The sequence below is a fragment of the Larimichthys crocea genome, chromosome III (assembly GCF_000972845.2).
Source record: "Larimichthys crocea isolate SSNF chromosome III, L_crocea_2.0, whole genome shotgun sequence".
In the NCBI taxonomy this organism is placed as follows: Eukaryota; Metazoa; Chordata; class Actinopteri; family Sciaenidae; genus Larimichthys; species Larimichthys crocea.
The window spans coordinates 9,165,913-9,185,553 of NC_040013.1; the positions used below are offsets into that span (position 1 = coordinate 9,165,913).

Here is a 19,641-nt window from a genome sequence, read left to right on the forward strand (position 1 = left end):
AAATTATATAGTTGCTATAAAACCCTACAGTCACTGCACTTGGCTGCTCCCCTCTTGTGACACATTCAGTTGATCATCAACAACATCATCAAGATTTCCAGGCCGACTCCGTCTCATGGTAAATAAATACACATCCCATGATCCCATCTGGTCTCTAACCTCTCTAATTGACGCTCCGCTTATTAAAAAAAAAAAAAAAGAAAAAAGATGAGGTTTAGGCCCTAATTAGCTCATGAATAATTTGTGCTAAGTCAACAGGTGACTAAATTTCAAAGTTTACTGCTGTGCACCCCGCGAGACAAACTTACACGGCCCGTGAATGCAAAAACAAGGCCAGCCAAATGTAGGGCATTGCTCCTGCTCGCCCTCCTCGCCTCTCATGTGACTCAGACAAGGCCAGGGGAAGCAGACATATGTGTTCTGCTACAGGGCTTAGCTGTGTAATGTACACCACCTGTGTGCTTCGTAGCTGTTGTGTGACAGTACTGTGGCTACAGTCGCTACGACAGGCTCAGCAGAGGTCATTTGCATACTTTATGACTCTAGGTAAAAGGGGATGGTGGATATTAAAGGTAGGCAGGGACTGTGTATGTGTGTGGGGAAGAGAGAGAGGGATATAGGGAAGGAAAGAGATGGTAAAGCGTGGCTTTATACGTGAGTCAGGACCGGCAGTTCAGAACTGGTCAAATCCATCTCTAGGCCTTAAGATGTGCTGATGGGTGAAAACCAGAAAGCTTGGAGGTAGGTTGTTTTTGACAGTTTGTTTTCTCTAACAGGACACATGTTTTGTAGCCAAGCCTCCTGTGATGCTGTTTTTCTTCTGCTGCTGTTGTTTTTGTAGCTCGCTCTCTACTCCTGAGGGGAGCTCAGGCTCATGCCTGGGTATCTATACACTCGTCTCTGTTTTTTCCCTTCGCCTGGCTTGTCTGCAGTGGATCAAATAGAGTGCCCCGCTTATCTCATTTGAAAAGCATTTAATAAACTGGTCTCCGGGCTGGCTCCCCTTTTTAAAATGGAAATGAAGCAGCTTGGAAGGAATTTAAAGGATTTCACCGGATACCTTTTTTGCGGTTACACAATAAGAGAGGAAAATTAAACACGTATTGATTTGTGTTTTGTTATCGTTATTGACCGAATACCAGGAAATCTGAACATGCTCATACTGGAAGGGCTTGGTTTGCTGAGTCAGAGAGGGGAAGACCGTGAACTTTACCCCATGCTGAGCAACATTACCTGAATGCTAATGATTTACACTGAGCCCAAACTGATGTAACAAGTAGTAAAAAGGATGTGGTGTACCTTTGTACAGTATACTGTATGTGCAAAACAATGTTTTCTTGAATGACATGTCCTAATGGTTCATTAAGTCCCCTTCTTTTTTTAAATTATTATTTCATTTGTTTCTAATGAATGACTAATTAGCTGCTGAAAGTGATTGACATGTTGCCCCAGGAAGCACAGCTACCTGAGCTTAGAAATATTGCTTCTCTTAAACTAATTACCTGTAATGACTGACTTAATATCGGTGATATCATTTTGACAGACTCCAATATTACAGCTTAAGTCACTGTGATTAAAGGGTGGCGAAACGGTTGAATTGTTTACTGAAGTAGGAACACGCTTGATTCTTGATGGAATAAGTCGAGTTCTATCAGTGCTGACTTTGACTCAGTGTGCGTACTTATGTCTTTCAATCACACACAAGGACACAGACAATTAATTCTCGTAAAAAGGCTTTTAAAAAGTTTTTAGGATGGGAATTACACACCAGCTGTTACCACACAATCTGATTAAGACTACTCACGTTAGGGGCTGTGTTTAAAATATATTTAATAAGCAGTGTAATTAAATGGTTTTCAAGAAAAGAAGCACACTCGTCTCTCGCTCTGAACAAAGATCCCTCGTGCAGGTGCGACAAAATTCCCCAGATTTATTTGTTCTCCTCAAAACTAACATGAGTGCAAAAGTGCCGGTGTTGCTGACACCAGAGTGCAGCAGCGTAGTGTTGCCACATTGTCCTCTCAAGGCATAATTTTTCATCCCAAATATGTAATCACGGTTGTATGCCCCTGTCAGTATAGCAAGTAAATGAATAGGTGTGTAGTATTATTTATCTTCCCTTACACTGCTTTCAGTGTGCATTGATTCATTTGTTGATGTGGACACTGATTATATATTTACAATTTTATAAAAAAATATAATTTTGGGGCACAGTAGGCCTATTATCTGCTATGTGATTACATTTGTTGAATGAAATATTTCATATTTACACTACAGGCTGTTTCTGTTAAATATATTGTGACTAAATATGCCCTGATGTCAGGTCATTAGATGCTTTGTGTTGGCACACTGACCATATTGTTACTTTAGAAGTTTGCATTGTTGCTGTGTAATGATGTGGATAGTGGGGGCAAGGCTGAGCTATGAGATGAACTTCCTCCAAAAAAATAACAGTAGTGTATGCCAGAAGGACTTATATTGCTGAGAATTCAGTGTGAGGGTCTGGAAGATAATCAAGATCCATCTTTGGGTCAATAAACTCTCTTCCCTATCGGCTTGGCAGAGCTGGCACAGGGACAGGCAAGAGAGGTGCCCCAGGGAGAACAAGGTGCTGATAGCCAGTATAAGCAAGGTTTAAGCTGCTGTAGAAAGCCTATGGATATTGTGCCCATGGACTTGGGCTGTCAAGTACCACTGGCTGAGATTGTGGTTGAAACTTTTGAAAAAGCTAGGCTACAGGAATCAGACAGAGGGGATAAAAAGAAGTTATAGCAGCATGGCTGTAGCTGTAGCAATGAATAGAAAATGAAAGCAATGTGATGATGCACTGGTGCCAAATATAGAGTTACAAGGACCAGAGAGGTCCAAATGTGCCAATACCAGTGTCCAGGGCTACTGGATTCTGTGAATCTTAAGCTCACAATGCAACAACATTGAGCATTGAGCGAACAAGTGGATTAGGGATGGTTTTTTGGGTTTTGTTTTTTTTAGCCATGAAAGTGGGTCACTGGTAAAATCCATTGTAACTACCTTAAATTTAACCTTCATTCCTTGTGAAGGAGCAAGCAAGGAATTATAAATATTTCAAACCCATTTTGAAGCCTGTATAGCTGATTTTTTTAAATATTTAAAGCACAGTTTTTTGGCAAATCATTTATAGAATTGTTGATATGTGATGAAAAAATAATTTGATATGTTCTTCAGGTGTATCAAACATTGTATTTGCACCGTATCTTATTAAAGTAGTACATCTGATGAGGTATTCGAGTAATACCCAAAAGTAAGGCTGAAACTTGTGCTTCCTAGGGCAACATGTCAATCACTTTTAGCAGCTAATTAGTCATTCATTAGAAACAAATGAAATAATAAATACAACAAGAAGGCGACTTAATGAACCATTAGGACATGTCATTCAAGAAAACATTGTTTTGCACATACAGTATATTGTAAAAAGGTACACCACATCTTTTTTACTACTTGTTACATCAGTTTGGGCTCAGTGTAAATCATTACAATTCAGGTAATGTTGCTCAGCATGGGCTAAAGTTCACGGTCTTCCCCTCTCTGACTCAGCAAACCAAGCCCTTCCAGTATGAGCATGTTCAGATTTTTATTGAGTGTGCGTGCAAGGCGCACACTATATGTTATTAGTTCTATAATCACCTGGAAATAAGAATTGTTGTCTTAAAATTAGTCCTTTATTTTTACTTCAATGGAGTCCGCCATGTTGAACCACCATTTTTCTACAGTAGCCCAGAAAAGACAAACCTAACACTAATCTAGATTTGTCCTTTTGGTTTTTATGTTTTGGTTTTGCAGCCAGAGTTCTTCTTAAATGCTTGGAACAAGAGGGTGAGGCATGGGAGAGTATTCATGTGGTTGCAACTTCACCTCTAGGTGTCACTAAATCCTACACACTGGATCTTTAATTGGTGTTCTCTTAATGCCCCTTTTTTGACGTTTAATCAGTTCAGATTCTACAATGAACTACACAATCAGGGGTCATAAATTGCACAGCAATTAAATCACCAAAATGATTAGGCTGGTGGTCACAGAATGTTGTGATGTATCATAATGTATCAAACAAATACACTATTAACTCAGAACATATAACCTGAGTATCTCCTTGAGCCTTCCTTCTCACAGTGTGCAGTCTGAATTCCACCTGCAGCGAGGTTGTAGGGGAGCTTATGACAGGGATAGAGCTAGAAAAAGAAAAGAAGCAGATTGAATGAAGTAGCGCAGGGACCATTATACCCTTCAGAGGGCTATAGCAGACCCATTGTAACGGATGTCACAGACATTCTCTGCTGTCCTCTGCTCTCATGCTGTATGACAAATATCTGTTTACTCTTTCGATCATCCTAGAGGCTGAAATAATGCACTTTGCTGTCCCTTGTCCCCAAACGCCAGGCATGAATCAGCACTTATACCCTCTCGATACCCCCCCCCCCCCTTCATTTTAGTATCACTGCTTTCTCTCCCTTTCTCCCTTCCTTGGTCTTTTCATGCGGCTTTCTTTGGAACTAATGACACCGTGAAAAGCCGATGCCGGCGCCTGATGGCCGCAGTCTTGTGAAACACAAGTCCAGAAAGTGACAAAAAGAACTTATTTCAATTATTCTCTTTGCTCCCAGCTGTAGATTAAAAAGATGATCTGGAAAACGCTCTTCACACTGTACGGTTTTTGTTCTCTGGAGAGGGCTAGTGTTCATTGTGTTTTGCAACACTGCGGCTGCAATGCAAATCGCAATCATCCCCCTCTCTTGTTACTCGTTATCTGTTCTTTAGATATGGAATTGAAAAAGAGTCCTTGAGCTGGGCTATCTTTTACAGCCACATCTCTTTTCTCAGATCGCAAACACATTTTCGACGTATGGGTTGAGTATATTCTTAGAGATGTTGTTTACCCTTCATGCTTGACGTGAGTTCAGAGTGGAGGTGGTACCAGGCTGTCCTTCTCTTGTGCATTTAATGTTTCAGAAAACAAGCCTTGAAAGTGCAAGCAAATGCAACACATACTCAATTATACAAGCACTGATGGCACTGAGTGGTCATGCGTACACTAGGCCTCTGTGTGATGACCCAGGTTGGTTTACCCTTGTACAGTTCTATATTCTCCTCCCTATACAGAGTAAGCCATGAACTGAAAGCTAAGGCAAATAATGAGTACAAGAAAACCTTCTGTGGAGGAGGTGATGTGATTGTAGTACATTCCTTCTACAGCAGTCTCTGTTAAATGTCAACAATATGTACAGTAATGCATTTGATAGCTTAGCAACAGCAATAAGAACCTCTGCAACACTACAAATTGGTATCCCGAATAATACAAAATGTTAGTCAGGAGTGTCTATGCTCAGCTAGTTACCATCTCACCAATTCTCAACATTCTGTGACAGATTATTGAATGGCCTTGAGCGCTCCGATTCTTTAGCCCATTAGAGCTCTCGTTTGGCCATTTGGAAGTGAGAGAGCCTCAGCTTTCCCATGACAGTAAATAAAACATCCATGAAGTAGCAGTAAATAATGTAAACACACAGAGGGAAGATGGAACCAGTACAGAAAGAGGAAATGGAGCGTTAAAAGGTGGCACATTTGTCAGTACTACCCTTGGGCTAAAAAGCACATCCACATCCCCACCTGCCCCACCTTGTACACATAGTCTGATCTTAAAAGACTCCACAGAGCATCAGCAGAAGTGCTGTACAACCTGTTTTAAACACAGCCAGGTAACTAACTTCAATATTAACTATTAATAATTCTGTTCTTTGAAGGTTTCGGAGCATTCCCTTCCATTTTAAAGTTTTTGGACAAAGTCTACTGCATGTGTATTTTAGTAATTCATCTTTTCAGTTCACAACATGGAATGAAGATATAGTTTTTAATATAAAATATGAAAATCTATAGGTTAAAAACATATTTTCAAGCTAATTACTGTACTTATATAGCACCTTTCTAGTCTTCCGACCACTCAAGGCACTCTTAAATCAGACATCTCATTCATATACTGACAGCAGAGATTGCCATGCAAGGTGTTAATAGCTCATCAGAAAGAAATTAATCACGCACATTAATGGATGACCTGCTCTACCTTCTGAGCCACAGCTGCCCTTATATATTGATATATATAGTAACATTCCTGCGGTGATCAATAGGACCTCACGGTTGTCTCCCCTTTGACTACAGTTCATTTATCGGCCTGTCAGTTGTGGAGTTTTTTAATAAAGGTCATACTTGATGTAGCAGTGTAAAAATGTCATGGCAGATCTATTTGTTTATTATCTGTATAATCAGTGTTCAGTGACTAGTAAAAGCTGCAATAAATATTTAACAGCAATCTTTGGTTCACATGAAAAGTGAGGCAGTTGCCCATATAGGTTTTGTCTTTTATTTTACTCTGGTCAACAAAAAAAGACTGATTAATCGACAGAGAATTTGTAGTGACAAAGAGAGACAGTATACATTGCCTCATCCCCTTTTATGAGAAAAGAGATTTCGGTTTTGACCTAATAATTTTAGATGTAGTACATTAAGTAAAACAACCACATGGTCTTTAATAAAGATTCTTATCCTGTAGATCCATGTGCTGAGACATTTTCCCATCCTGAGATTTGCTGAGTGTAGGTTATAATAATTCTTAGAACAGGTGCTGCACCATAAGCCCTAAGGCCTGGGGAAGTGAATGATTAGTGGCACTCCCCCAAGATGCATTGCTCCTCTGTATTAAAACCAAACTCTGCCTTTTATTCCCTCCAGGGTTTATTAAGTGGGCCAGTTGCCATAGCGACGCTTTGGCAGGATATTGCCAGGATAAGCCGTAATGGGTCTCCTGACACAGTTCACTCTGCTCCTGTGGAAGAACTTCACTCTCCGGAAGAGACAAAAGGTACACTTGTGCTCACCATCCCCCTTTGCAAATCAGCGTATATCTGTTAAAATTGGTCAGCAATGGAGGGAAAATGAGAATATGGTCCCAGGGTTGTGTTATCAAGGGCAACTAAGTTATTCATGGGTGGGTCAGGTAATAGGAGGGATTTACAATGAAAATTGTCTCCTATAGAAGTAAGCCACCTTTAACTCTCCCACAAGGGAACAAGAACAATCTTACCTTAATGCTAACCAATTTTAAGTGTCACCTTCAATTTTTGGAGATCTATCTCTTGTGCACTTTATGTCACATTGGCTCTTTTTTAGTTTTAACAAAGCCAGTGTTTGGCCTAATAGATTGGGAGAGGGAGTGACGAATGTTAAATTCTTTGTTTGAAGGGCAAACACTCTCTCTGGCTCTTCTCGCAAACTCACGGTCACAGTTTTGTCCTCAGCAATGTTGCACAAAAGTGTAGTATCACTGCAGTTTGCAAAAATGTCACCAGGCAATTAATGGTTATTAATTTTTACTCTTCGACTGGAAGCTCAAATACAGCCACTGACATTTCCTTTTTTTTCTTTACCATGCACTTAAACTATCTCTGCCCCTTTAACTTCAGCTGAAATTTTAACTGCTTTCATCATTTACAGTTCAACTGATGTTTTAACTGCTTTCATATATCACACTTCCACTGACAGGTCAACTGCTTTCGGTGCTTATTCTACAAATGTTAAAGCAGTTTGCCTACTTTAGGTGTGATGTGAGTTGACAACTGCCTAGAGTTAAAATTTAACTGCTTTGGGCTCTTACACTATACATGCTTTCAGTGCATCAACTTCAATGATAGTCAACGAGACAACTGCTTTCAGACATTACACCTGTTTGCACCTTTGATTGTCTTGAAGTCATTTAGCCTTGTCTAGTTTATAGTAAGGTTTCATCACTGAAAATAAGGGAAAATACTTCAAATACAGATAACTGTCTAAATTACGTTGATTTAAAGTCTTTCAAAATATGTTGGAAAATAGTTAACGTGAAAAGACTTTGAACAACATATTACTGAAATGTGGAGTTAGAGGTTAAAACAGTTTTTTACCAGTTTTCATTCCAGGATTTTGTGGGCGGTCCTTAGAAGGTGGCTCGATGACACGCTGAGGCCACCCTGAGCAAATCCCTGCACCCTGAGCAGAGAGATAGATGAATTCATCTCGTTCAGAGTGTTTCAAAGTTGTTACAATCGTGTCATTTTCTGAACTCATCTGACACGTTTCAGTCGCTGACAGATTTTGAGACCTGTTTTCATAAATTTGAAGATATTTTTGGTCTGACAAACTCAGAACACATTTATGCTTACTTTAAATGGACTTTAAAATTAGATTAAACTTTTTTTAATGGGGATTGCTGGTTTTAATATATACCTGGTTTTAATAACACATAATATGTTAACCCTGCTCATAAGAGTAAGTCTCTTTCGTCCCTTTGCCCAGACCAGTTACCTTAACCCCAGTCATTACTTTCTCATTGTCCTAACAGACACTAGCCTACACATGAACAGCCAATGATATATGGTGGATATTATTGCCTCTGGTGTCACCCACATTGGCTAAGAGGTCACATGCTGCAGGAAGATAACAGTCGCACCATGTGTTGCAACAGCATCTCAAAGGGTCAGGACAAGTTGTCAAGGAATCTAGTTAGCCACATGAGTCATTTCTGAGGCAGATATATCTGTTACAAAGAGCTGCGTGTTTTCTTTGATTTATACCCTTGCAGTGAAAACAGGAATTATATCCACCCACTTGTTTTGTTACACACGCAGAGCAGTGCGTCTATAGAACAAAAGACGTCTTTCCCAAAAAAAGTCCTCTTTCATCAGAATTCATACTTTCTTGGAATGCATCAAGGCAAAATCATTTGCAAATGTATAACTTTGTATCCGGGAAACATTCCCCTTGTTAATTTTTATCAACCTGCCAAAAGAGCCTGCTGGTATCTCTTGTGTAGGGAAGAAATATGTGCCTACTTTCCCCCTAAAATATGTAAAGGGACAGTGGTGGTTTTCTGCATGAGATGTGGAATATTTGGCCAATGTCAACATGAAATATTGTTATTAGACAAAACCAGTGGGAATTAGCAAGGACAATGGTGCTTCTGGAGGGCTTGTGGAGGTTAATGACCAATTATATGAATGCCTCACCAAGCATTTTAAGATTTTATAACAGGCATGAAACTGATTTTATGGTCCAGTATTTCACATAATTTCATAGGAGGAGATTATCTATTCACAAAGACGCTAGTGTCCAATGGCAAATGCCTGGGGAGCCAGACATTGAGAAAGTCCCCATGATCTCCGTGTTCCCTCTCGATGCCTTTTCTTTGGAATACATTATGATAATTCACCCTCTCAGCAGAACTACATCCTCTCTGACACACAGACTGGAGGGAATTAAAGGACAGAATTAGAAATTCTATCTAGTTTTTTTTTAAATATATGCAATATGATTTTCTGTAATTTTCCCCTCTGTAATTCATTGACAAAAACAAAATTATGGAATTGAAATTTCACTATATGCCATTGAACTAAATGAAATGTGTTCAACCCCCAGCCCTCATCTCTATTCCACTGCACAACCCTTACTTAAATTTATAAGATTCCTATGGTGCAGTGGCATAACGAGCAATATGGATAGTATTTTCCTTCCCTCTGCATGCCCTTCGGTTTAATTATGAAGACAACAACCTGAGTATAAATGTCTTCTCTTATTATTTGTGTTAATATGTGTCATCAGACAGAGTGTCTAAACATGTCACCAAAGTAGAAGCATGGAATTGGCTGACTGGAGGTTTCCAGCTGGTTCCCTCTATGCAGGTCACTCCTCTAGAGATGTTAGGAGGGATGAGTGTGCAGGCAGACCAGGTCAGCTGAGGTTGGTGGAGAGGGCTCGACGGGTGAGAGCATGATTTTGGCAGGGGGGATGTTGAGCGATGGTATGCCAAGGGACCCGTAAAAGCATAGATGGCAGAGCATGTTGGGTTGAGAGTCATGGAAGAGTGAGCCGCAGCATTGTGAGAGCTCACTGGATGTCATCCGTGGTGGATATTACTCCCTGCTAAACATGCTTCCCCACAGGGATGAATTGCATTTATGAAGTGAAATCTACTGTTGCACAAATGTTACTTGGCCTTCAGCTTTTAGAAGTGCACATTACATGACTCATGTAAAGAAACGGGACTGCTTTGGTGCTCTTTAGTACTGTTTCCACAGTGACAGCAGTGGTACCATAGATGTGTTTGGAAAATATATTTGCTTATACATATAAAAACCCAATGTGCTTAAGATGTATATGTGAAACCTCCAAACTCTGAAGTCTTGGTATTTGTCTTAGGGGAAAAATCTGAGAAACAACCCGGTGAACAGGTAAAGTCTTGAAGTTATCCATTTGTGTTTTATTTATTTTTTTCTCTCTTCACCCATTCCCTGAGGTTGAAATAAAAGTCTGGCATGTTACATGGCACGCTGCCTGCCCTCAGGTATTAAAACGGGCTGTATTAAAGCAAAGGAAGTGGCTGGTAAGGAGATGATAAGACGTGTGTGATAGCTTTGGTTTGGAGAGTCGCAGGCAGAGGCTGCTCTCTCAATCCTGTTAGTACTTTGTGCAAAAGCAAGACTAACAGCACTATGAACACACTCATGGATACACACAGGCTCATGACGTCTTTTTAGTCAATCATTAACAGACATAACAGCCTCTGTTTACTTTTCACTCCGCACATCTTCACATCCGTCTCATATCTTTGGAGAGATTTGCTTTGATGATATGAGCAATGTCATACTTTTTTTTTATTACTTGTGAGAAAACAATACAAATGATGTCAGCCATAATGTGTTTTTCAAATATGTATCTCATAAAGTCATTATAAAAATAAAAGCACTTCTTCTTTGTGCAGGTGCGGCTGGTCGTAGAAGTGCTATGGCCCCTGTTTCTCTTCTTCATACTGGTGTGGGTGCGCTCCACCAACAAGCCATTTTACAAAGGCCAATGTAAGTACAAGTGTAGTCGTGATGTTAAACACTATTTTTCAAGTAAGTTAAACCTGCAGCACAACATTCAGGTTTAAATGTGTTTCCAGACATTCCACAACTCATAAGTCACAGTTAATGCAAGCCTTTATATCAGACTGGCAAGAAAAATCTAACCTAGCATGAATGTGAAGCATACAAACCTAATCACTGTATCTATATTTACAATCAACGGTGTGTTAACCATGTAGCTAGATAGATGAATACTACAATAAGTATTGTCCTCTATTCCTGTAGGTCACTACCCAAATAAAGCCATGCCATCCGCCGGCGTGCTTCCCTGGCTTCAAGGCATGATGTGTGACATCGACAATCCCTGTTTGAGCTATCCAACACCGGGGGAGACGCCTGGCCAAGTGAATAACTTCAACAACTCTATGTGCGTAGTGGGACGTTTCCTTTTCTGTAATATCTTCTAAGACATACACATGCACATACAAACTGATTAACTATTTATGATCTCTCTAAACCAGAATTTCCGGGATGTTGATAGAGCTGCAAGTCCTTGTGGCGAACAGATCTATTCTCAGTAAAGCACAGTTGCTAGCAGATGCCATCGACCAGTGGAATTCAGTCCTGTCACAGTCTACCCCTGGTGATAGTAAGAGAATTTTGAATACCGAACTCTTGATACAATGACCTTAAAACATTGAAACTACACAGGAAAGGACCTTGTCATTAAACACTTACAGAGAAAATGGTGAAAAGCAATGGTGTCAAGGTGTAGAGCAGCGTTCCTTGATATAAATTTTTTATGGCTATTGAGTAATGGTTCAAAAAATAATTGGGTATAGAAAATACTCAGCCTCAGCAACAATAACTCTGCTGTGTCTTTATTAAGTACTCTCCATCAAGGAAAGTATCCCCTTCATGTGGATGACAAGTCGGAGGATTTGTTATTCCCCTTTATCCCTCAAAAACAATGCCGTGATTATTTATGATGCAATTTGCCATGCAGACTGACAGATCGTTTGTCTTGATAAGTTGCTGCTTTGCATTAGGCTCATTTAGCCTGATGATATTCAGATTTTCATACGGTACCTAATTTGCAAAACGACAAAGGGGGGAGAAGGGGTTGCTGTTCAACAAACGGGCTCCCGGGCCATTTGCATTTTGGGGTCGTCGGCTTGTAATATACAAGATTAAATCCATCAAAGATCTAAGCCTGGGTATAATTAATGGCATTCGCTGTCTGACGCGAGAGCACAAAAGGTCATTAACAAGAATGGGGAATGGAGTACAATCAAAGGACTAAAATGGCAAAGGCGATTGTGTTGTCCCTTTTTTTTTTTTTTTTTTTTACCAAAGGTTGATTAAAAGACTCAGGTGGTCACTTCAATCAGAAAGGCAGCAGTGTTCAGGAAGAGCCCAGAGCATGTTCCGCTTCCCCATGATCTAACCCTTTCCACCTATTTTGATGCTCTTGCATTCATGAGGGGCATAATAATGTGTTGAGTAAGAATCAGGAGGTGTTGTATGGACTGTAAACAGAGCAGGATAATTAATCCCAGACAATAGTGAATGATTGTTATTTTTTTTACCAAACATTTATCCTAATTGAACCTTGGATAACTGGATATAAGTCACTTCCTCCCCTCATCCTGATAATGACCGGCTTGCATGTATTTTACTTGCAAATGGGCTAATCTAATTAAATTACGTAACCCCTTCATCATCTCAACAGTCCCAGAGTCCCACAGAGAAGAAAACACATGTTGCGTAGATTCAGCATGTGCACTAGTGTGTAAATATAGTGGGGCCCCTGCTATGTGAAGCCGTTGTGACGGGGGAACAATATGAAGCTGGCTCTTTAAAAATCCTGACTGTCTGTGGGCAGCTAATCAGGAGAAAATGGCTGGTTAACAATCTGGTAGATGTTTAGCAACAAATTATCCCCTCTCATGCAACTCAAGTGTTCAACCCCTACTTGCACCAATGAAGGATTTAATTGCAACAGCCATCTAAAAAAAAAAAGAAAGTTTGATTTAAAATTTAAATTCATCAGGCTGTAATGCCACTCCAAGCTTCATGTGTAACAAAATCCAATCAGAATGCTATGAAGAATTTTGCATTCTTGATTTTCTTGATCCTTTTCAGGCCTTATTTTCATAGATTTGGACTTTGTTTTTCAGTTAGTATAACATTATACTCAGCAACTGCACTACAGTGATTTAGAAGACAGTGACCTTCACTTTAACCTTGTTCTTTCAACAACAGAATAAATCCTCTTGTGCTTTGGTTAGATGAACCTTTCATTGCAGTGAAAGGGCCACCGTTCTTTTAGTTACAAGGGCAGGCTTTCCTGCATCGATGGCTTAAGTGTCCATGAGGACGAATGACACGCTACTGCATGCACCCATGTTTGTCAGGAGGATGGACAAAGAATGAAGGCAGAGACAGAAACTCTGCAGGATTGGCTACAAAATATCTGCAGTGCAGATGGCTAGTGTGGAGGACTTATGGATAAAACTACAAAAATAAGACTTAACCTTTACAATCCAGCTCTGTACAGCCTTCAGCGCACATGTAAACATCAAGTACACTCCCGTACACTGTATTTCCTGTTGTGTGTCCTAGTTTTTGCTGTGTATAAATTGCTGTTTCGCCAAAAGTATTGATTCTCCATCTGTATGTTTAAAGGTAAACCAGTGATCCTCAGGAGTATTCTAAGAGACAATGAGACTTTCTCCACTCATCTGGAGGAGAATTTGTCTGTGCCACCAAGAGTGGTCCAAAGCCTCATGAATGCTGAGGTTAAACTCAGTTCAGTGAGTATCATTCCGCTTCTCTGTTTCCATGTCGATCCACTGAGGATTTTTTTTTTTTTTACCTCTGATTGTGCATGATGGAATTTAAACCAAAATATTCAAAAGACCAAGATTGCCAAAAGTGTTATGCTTAAACATTTAAGAATAAAACGTCCTGGCCTGGGACTTCCTCCTTGTCTTGACAGTTATAATCAAAGCAAACTCTGATATTTGCTTGACAGAAAAAGTCGTTAAGTAATTTGGAATGAAATGAACTTGCAACAGCAATAAGAATGTCTTGTCTCTAAATGCTCCCCAATTGATACTGTGGTATGTAGCAAGCAATATCAAATGAGCTGCAAGAAGTTAATTATGTTTCACTGACATTGACAAGGATGCTTAAATACAATGTGCGCTGATTAAAAGATCCCTACTGTGCATGAAGCATTCTGATAGTTGCAATGGGCTCTGGTGCAAACTGTGCTATGTGCCCAGAAAGTACAAGTTGATGAGCTGTTCTCTGTCCTCTGCTACTCTTCCTGTCTTGCTTGGTGTCACTGTATACTGTCTGAGATGATTCAAGCTGTCGCTGTCTATGTCTATATGTGTGTGTTGTTTCAATCGTCACTGGTTGTGCATATGCATTGTATGCCAGTTCTTCATTAGAAGATGATCTGAGATAAATAAGGTAACACTAAAATGTGATTGTGCATACCATCTACCTGAGCGTCACAACACACGTTAATAAAGAAAATATGGCCAGATGTAAAGTTTTCTAGTTTGTCAACTTCTACCAAAGTTGGTGTTTATTTTTTCAGATGATGGACATCCCGAGGCCAGGCAACCTCAAGAGCATCTTATGTGAGGGGACAGATCTGGCTCAGTATGTCCAATTTAACAGCCAAGCTGAGAAAGAAGCTTTTCAAAATGTCAGCTGCTCCCTCACTCCACAGCAGCTGATTAACACCCGACGAGTATTCCTGCAAAACCTGGATCCGAGGAAAGTGCTTTCTGAGGTGAGCTTTTCTTGCTGCCGCTCACATACAGCACAACGAACAAACACACAACACACGGCTTTTCTAATTTGAGTTTGATGAGACTTGACAAATCAGTTGTGATTCTGACGCAAAGAAGTTGAAGAAGTTGAAGAGTTAGAGGACTTGTGTTTACACTAATTAGCCTGAAGACGAAACACTGCAGTAGTAATACAGTCGAGGATGTCTACATTTTTACATGACTAATTAATGCTCAACAGTATCAACGTTTAATATGCTTACATATTACACTGTCTGGGCTAATGAAGGCGGTATTAAAAATGTAAATTTAAAACTCTTGTGATGCATCAGCCACCCCTGTTGCGATTGAAGAATAACTTGGAGGATGCATGTGAACCCTCCGTCAGGAATTTTTAAGTCAAACTGAACATACTGAAGCTGTTGTGTGTTTCAAAAGAGAATGGGGGTTTCAACTCAATGAAGCCACAGCTTAACGCTCTAATCAGATCCAGACTGAGGCCCCCTGATGGCCATTTCGGCCATTTAAATAAATAACTTTGCAGTTTTGAGCCAAGGATAGACGAAAGAACAGAGACATTGCATGTCTGTTTCAGGCCTCTAGCCTGGGTTATGCTGATTTGGATCTAAAATGGTAAAATAGCTTTGATAAGGCCAGTGTGCGAAGTGGAAACATGTAAGACAGCCATGTTATTGATAGTTATCAAATGGGGTGGACATAAATGAGAGTGTTGAGGCTTTAAGAAAAAAATCTTTTGCTCACAATCCATGTAATAATTAAAATTTAATTAATTATTTAAAATGTAATCATTTAAAATATTGATTCACTGATGACTGTGTACACACTGATTTTCCTCTCTAGTAATGGAAAATATGTCTCACCACATTTTAGATTTATTTTTGTAAGCTAGTTTTTTCATCCACCTAAAAAAAAAATGTTTTTTTTGGCTATTGTGGTATTTCTTGGACAACAATATATACACCTGCAGAGTCACCGGCAGCTCCTGACCAGCTCAGCGTTCATCTCACATTATACAAAGGAGGTGCTCGAGCTAGTGTTAGCTGTAACTTATTCATGGAGCCAGAGTGTAAAAAACTCACAGCAACAAGTGGTCATGTAACCTTCACAGCCCACAAAGATATCTCTGTTGATAGTGCAAAAATATATTTCTGTTTGTGTGGCTCAGTTTGGCTATGAATTGGTTTAAAAAAAGAAAAAACCAAATCATCACTCGTGGACAAATAAATCAGTGTCGCTGATACATTTCCATTTCTAAACTACTGGGTAGGTCAGAGTTGTTGGTAGAAATGTGATTCTGAACTGCTGAGCAAACCTTTATGCCCAAACAAAGATGAAGTGTGTAGGTGGTTTTTGAATGCCAGAATCTCATGATGACTTCTTTCTGGCATTTTCTGCACGTGAGTTACAATACACAGCCGAAACTGAGTGGAAAATTAAGAGACTTAATATGAGAGAACTTAATTTTCAGCATGGACGTTCTATCAATTACAATACTGTATAAGATAAAACAACCCCTGCGGCTTAATACAGTCACAAATTGTATGTGGGCGTATGGTCTGTTCTAACTATAATTCTCGCCTGGTTTGCAGTGAATTGAATTAAAAGACAGTGATGTTCTGTGCCAAACGACTGAGTAACCAGTTCAAAAGTGAAATGTTATGCTTGTCTGGCCTTGTGACTGTGAGAGATGAAGAAATGTCTTTTAAAGTCAAAACTTGCTGATGCGTCCGCTTTAAGACCAAACTGACAGCAAAACCTTTTGTATTACTATTACCTCAGTGTTGTTGTTTTTTTTTATTTCTTCCATTTTGAATGGAAATCACTTTTTGTCCCATCGGGTTTAAGCTTAAAATTGTCATGTGCACCTCTTTGTCTCCAAGTGATTTTACTAGAATGCATGCAATCAGGGAGTTATTTATTAGAACCAATGTTTCCTTCAGTTCTTTTAAATCTCTGAGTTCCCTTTGGGATGATGAAACCCTGCACTCTTCTTTGAGTTTATCTTTGAGAGAAAATATATGGTACAGCAAATCCAATAAATAAGTGATAAGGCAGGAAGTTCGTAGGAGAGAGCATTTGAACAATTTAAGCCCACAGGCATTTTCAGAAAAAAAAAAAAACAGAAAAGCCAAGACAAGATATGGTGGAAAAGCTCTTGAGCGCCGCAAGCAAATGGATGTAAAAGAACATCAAGCCTTCACACTTAAAGCTTGACGTTGCTGAATGATTGCGATAACAACGGTGACAGCATAAAGAAATGGACACGGGAAGAAGTCAGGGTTTATCACTCAGGTAGATTTAGACATTGGTTCCACATGTGTGTGTGTGTGTCTCTGGAAGTCATTGCAGAACACAACACACAGGGAAGACGGTCAACAGAAAGCAGTTGAGTATATGTGGCGATCGAAAATGCTCATCCAAATGTCAGTGTGTAATTCTCTCCACAAATTGAACCATTCAAAATATGTAGAATCATTTTTTTTTATTATTTCTAATCAGCCTACTCGGTTAGAAAAATAAACACACACACAACTACTGGAGTGTTCAGTAATGAAGCAAATTGAGTTTAACAAACGAGCTTGAGAAGTCGGTTCTGTGCCACGGTTCAATTTATCTACCTCCTATTGTGACATTGCTGAAACCTCTTCTTCCATTGATTGCTCACAGGTGATTTTCAGCTGTTTTCCTCCAAATTATCTCTAAGACTCCTGCGCTTTCTCGCAAAGTCTCCTCTTCATGTCGGAAGGTCAAAGTGATCTTAAATGAGTGTGCCTGAGACTCGGATCAATAGCCCGGCTATTGTCCAAGCTACGGTTGAATTGACTTCTATTTGTGAATGGAGTTTTATCTAAAAATACGGATTCTATTCTTCTTCACGACTCCCTCGGCCTTCTCATCTTTCCACTCCCCGTCATTCCGGACCTGTATCTTTCATACATTAATAAGCTTTGTAATTTGGACTGCTGAAAGACAATACAGACCCTCCTGAGACCTGACACTTGATGCATGAAAATGACAGTGGTTAAAAGGGCACGCCATTTACTTCGTCTAATTGGACACATACTGTGTACCTTCAGAATGTCACTGTAACACACAGTAACATTTTAATGCACCTTTTTTTTAAAACCGATGTCAAAGATGATGGTGCTAGGTTTCAATTTACAGATCAAGATGCACAAATTACTATGTGTATCTCTAACATGAAGTATCCTGAATGGAAAGGCTGACACAGAACTCACATATTTATTTAATTTTTTGACTGTTTTTCCAGGGCAACTCAATATTTTCAAACCTTCGAGCATAATATGCACTGGATTATTGCTTTCCTATAAGTTTTGTCTGTACATGTACATATATACAAACCAACTGTTCATACCTTCCTTTAGTTACCTTTGGATCTGAATGCTACAGACAGGGCGACATTGATGAAACTCACCCAAGATGCGTTACCAGTGATCGAGGAGGTTAGTGTTGCTCCTGTATCATGATACACGATGGCCAGGAAATTCATATTACTATTACCCTATGACGATTTTAACAAATGTATTTTCTTGATTTGTCTTGCATCCAGATGGCCAGGTTGAGGAACTCTGTGGCCTTCAAAGCTGTTAGCACACTGGATTTCCAAAGGGACATGTTTGGCAGTATCAATAAGCTTCTGTGTGATAAGGAGCCTGACTTCAATTCCACCAGAATGCACGTCAGTTCACGCTCACAACAGATGGCTAACAACAAGGCAATCTTCATTATGGGCAACAGTTCCGGTAAGTGCTGCAGCAAAGTCCTTTATCAAGCGAACTTGACACACAGTACTTGTGTCATAATCATTTATCTACATTTCTGCTTTACAGTAGTGTTTGTAGTCGTGGTGGCGATAAAATGGACAAAACAGACCAACAACATCACAGGACACGGCAACTGATTTTTGGTGCAGCCAGAGTTCTGAAGCTTAACTATCTGGCAAGGCAGGAGGAAGGACTGAGAATTGACTTGCTTGATTATGACTAATCAAAAGTAGCATCATATCAGAGATATGGTGTTTTCACAATTTTATGAGAAAGAAAACCTAAAGGGAATTTTAGGAGTTAGAGTACACGTATACCAATAAATACACAGGCAATCCAAACTGCTCTTAATATATGTGTGCATGTGAGAGAAAAAAAAACAATGATCCCTATTTTCAGGAGTTAGTGGTGCATGATACCCAGTGCAGTCAACTGTGCAGGTTGCACAGGATGTGACTTCTCGTGCGCATCCAGGAACCAGGCACCTGTGGCACAGTTGGCACCTGTACCGGAGCTGAGAACTGGGTTTGATTAGGAATACATTATCGGTGGCCGTGTCAGGTTCTGGCATCAATCGTAGCCAATCAAATCAAGCTCTTCTCATTTCATTTAAAAGCTGTGCACTCCCCCACCCTGACATAATGATGTTTTCTTAATGGAGAGGAAAGTCCAGGGCAATTTATCCCGAGTGGAAAATGATGTTGTTGTCTGGGTGTTGCAGAGTCACGAGGCGAAAATACATAAACATAAACATGAGCATATGGCAACCCAAACTTCCTACGGAGGACAGATGGTGTCACTAAAACACTTTTTTGTGTTATAAACTGGCATTTTGTAAATTCAGTAATGAATACAACCATGTACGCCATATTATCAGGGTTTGTACTCCTCATCGTGTTGTATTGATTTCACTGAACCTCAGTTTGTAAAGAATTTTGGGAAGGGGTCGACTTGATGGAGTTCTTTTAAATTACTTCAAAATATCCAGGAGTTGTCTAATTTGCTGGGTCCAGTACATCCCTGGGAAGTCATTATGTGACTAGAGAATGAGCGCCACCTACTGCTCATCTCGATCAAACAACTACTTATAAACGCACCATGCTTGCATTTTCTTTTTGCAGATTT

General features: G+C 39.8%; 1 protein-coding gene across 1 annotated transcript in view; it reads left to right on the forward strand.

Annotated features, from left to right (window-relative positions):
* The first annotated feature begins 446 nt into the window (after positions 1-446).
* The window catches only part of LOC104933941 (ATP-binding cassette sub-family A member 1), a 152,075-nt gene continuing 132,880 nt past the window's right edge, over positions 447-19,641 (forward strand). Inside the window, exons 1-9 of the mRNA XM_027278008.1 lie at positions 447-741; positions 6,757-6,886; positions 10,817-10,910; positions 11,187-11,328; positions 11,423-11,550; positions 13,590-13,717; positions 14,515-14,712; positions 18,118-18,195; positions 18,303-18,495. Of these exons, the coding sequence (XP_027133809.1) occupies positions 6,821-6,886; positions 10,817-10,910; positions 11,187-11,328; positions 11,423-11,550; positions 13,590-13,717; positions 14,515-14,712; positions 18,118-18,195; positions 18,303-18,495 (1,027 nt within the window). The 5' untranslated portion in view covers positions 447-741; positions 6,757-6,820. The remainder of the gene's footprint in view (positions 742-6,756; positions 6,887-10,816; positions 10,911-11,186; positions 11,329-11,422; positions 11,551-13,589; positions 13,718-14,514; positions 14,713-18,117; positions 18,196-18,302; positions 18,496-19,641) is intronic.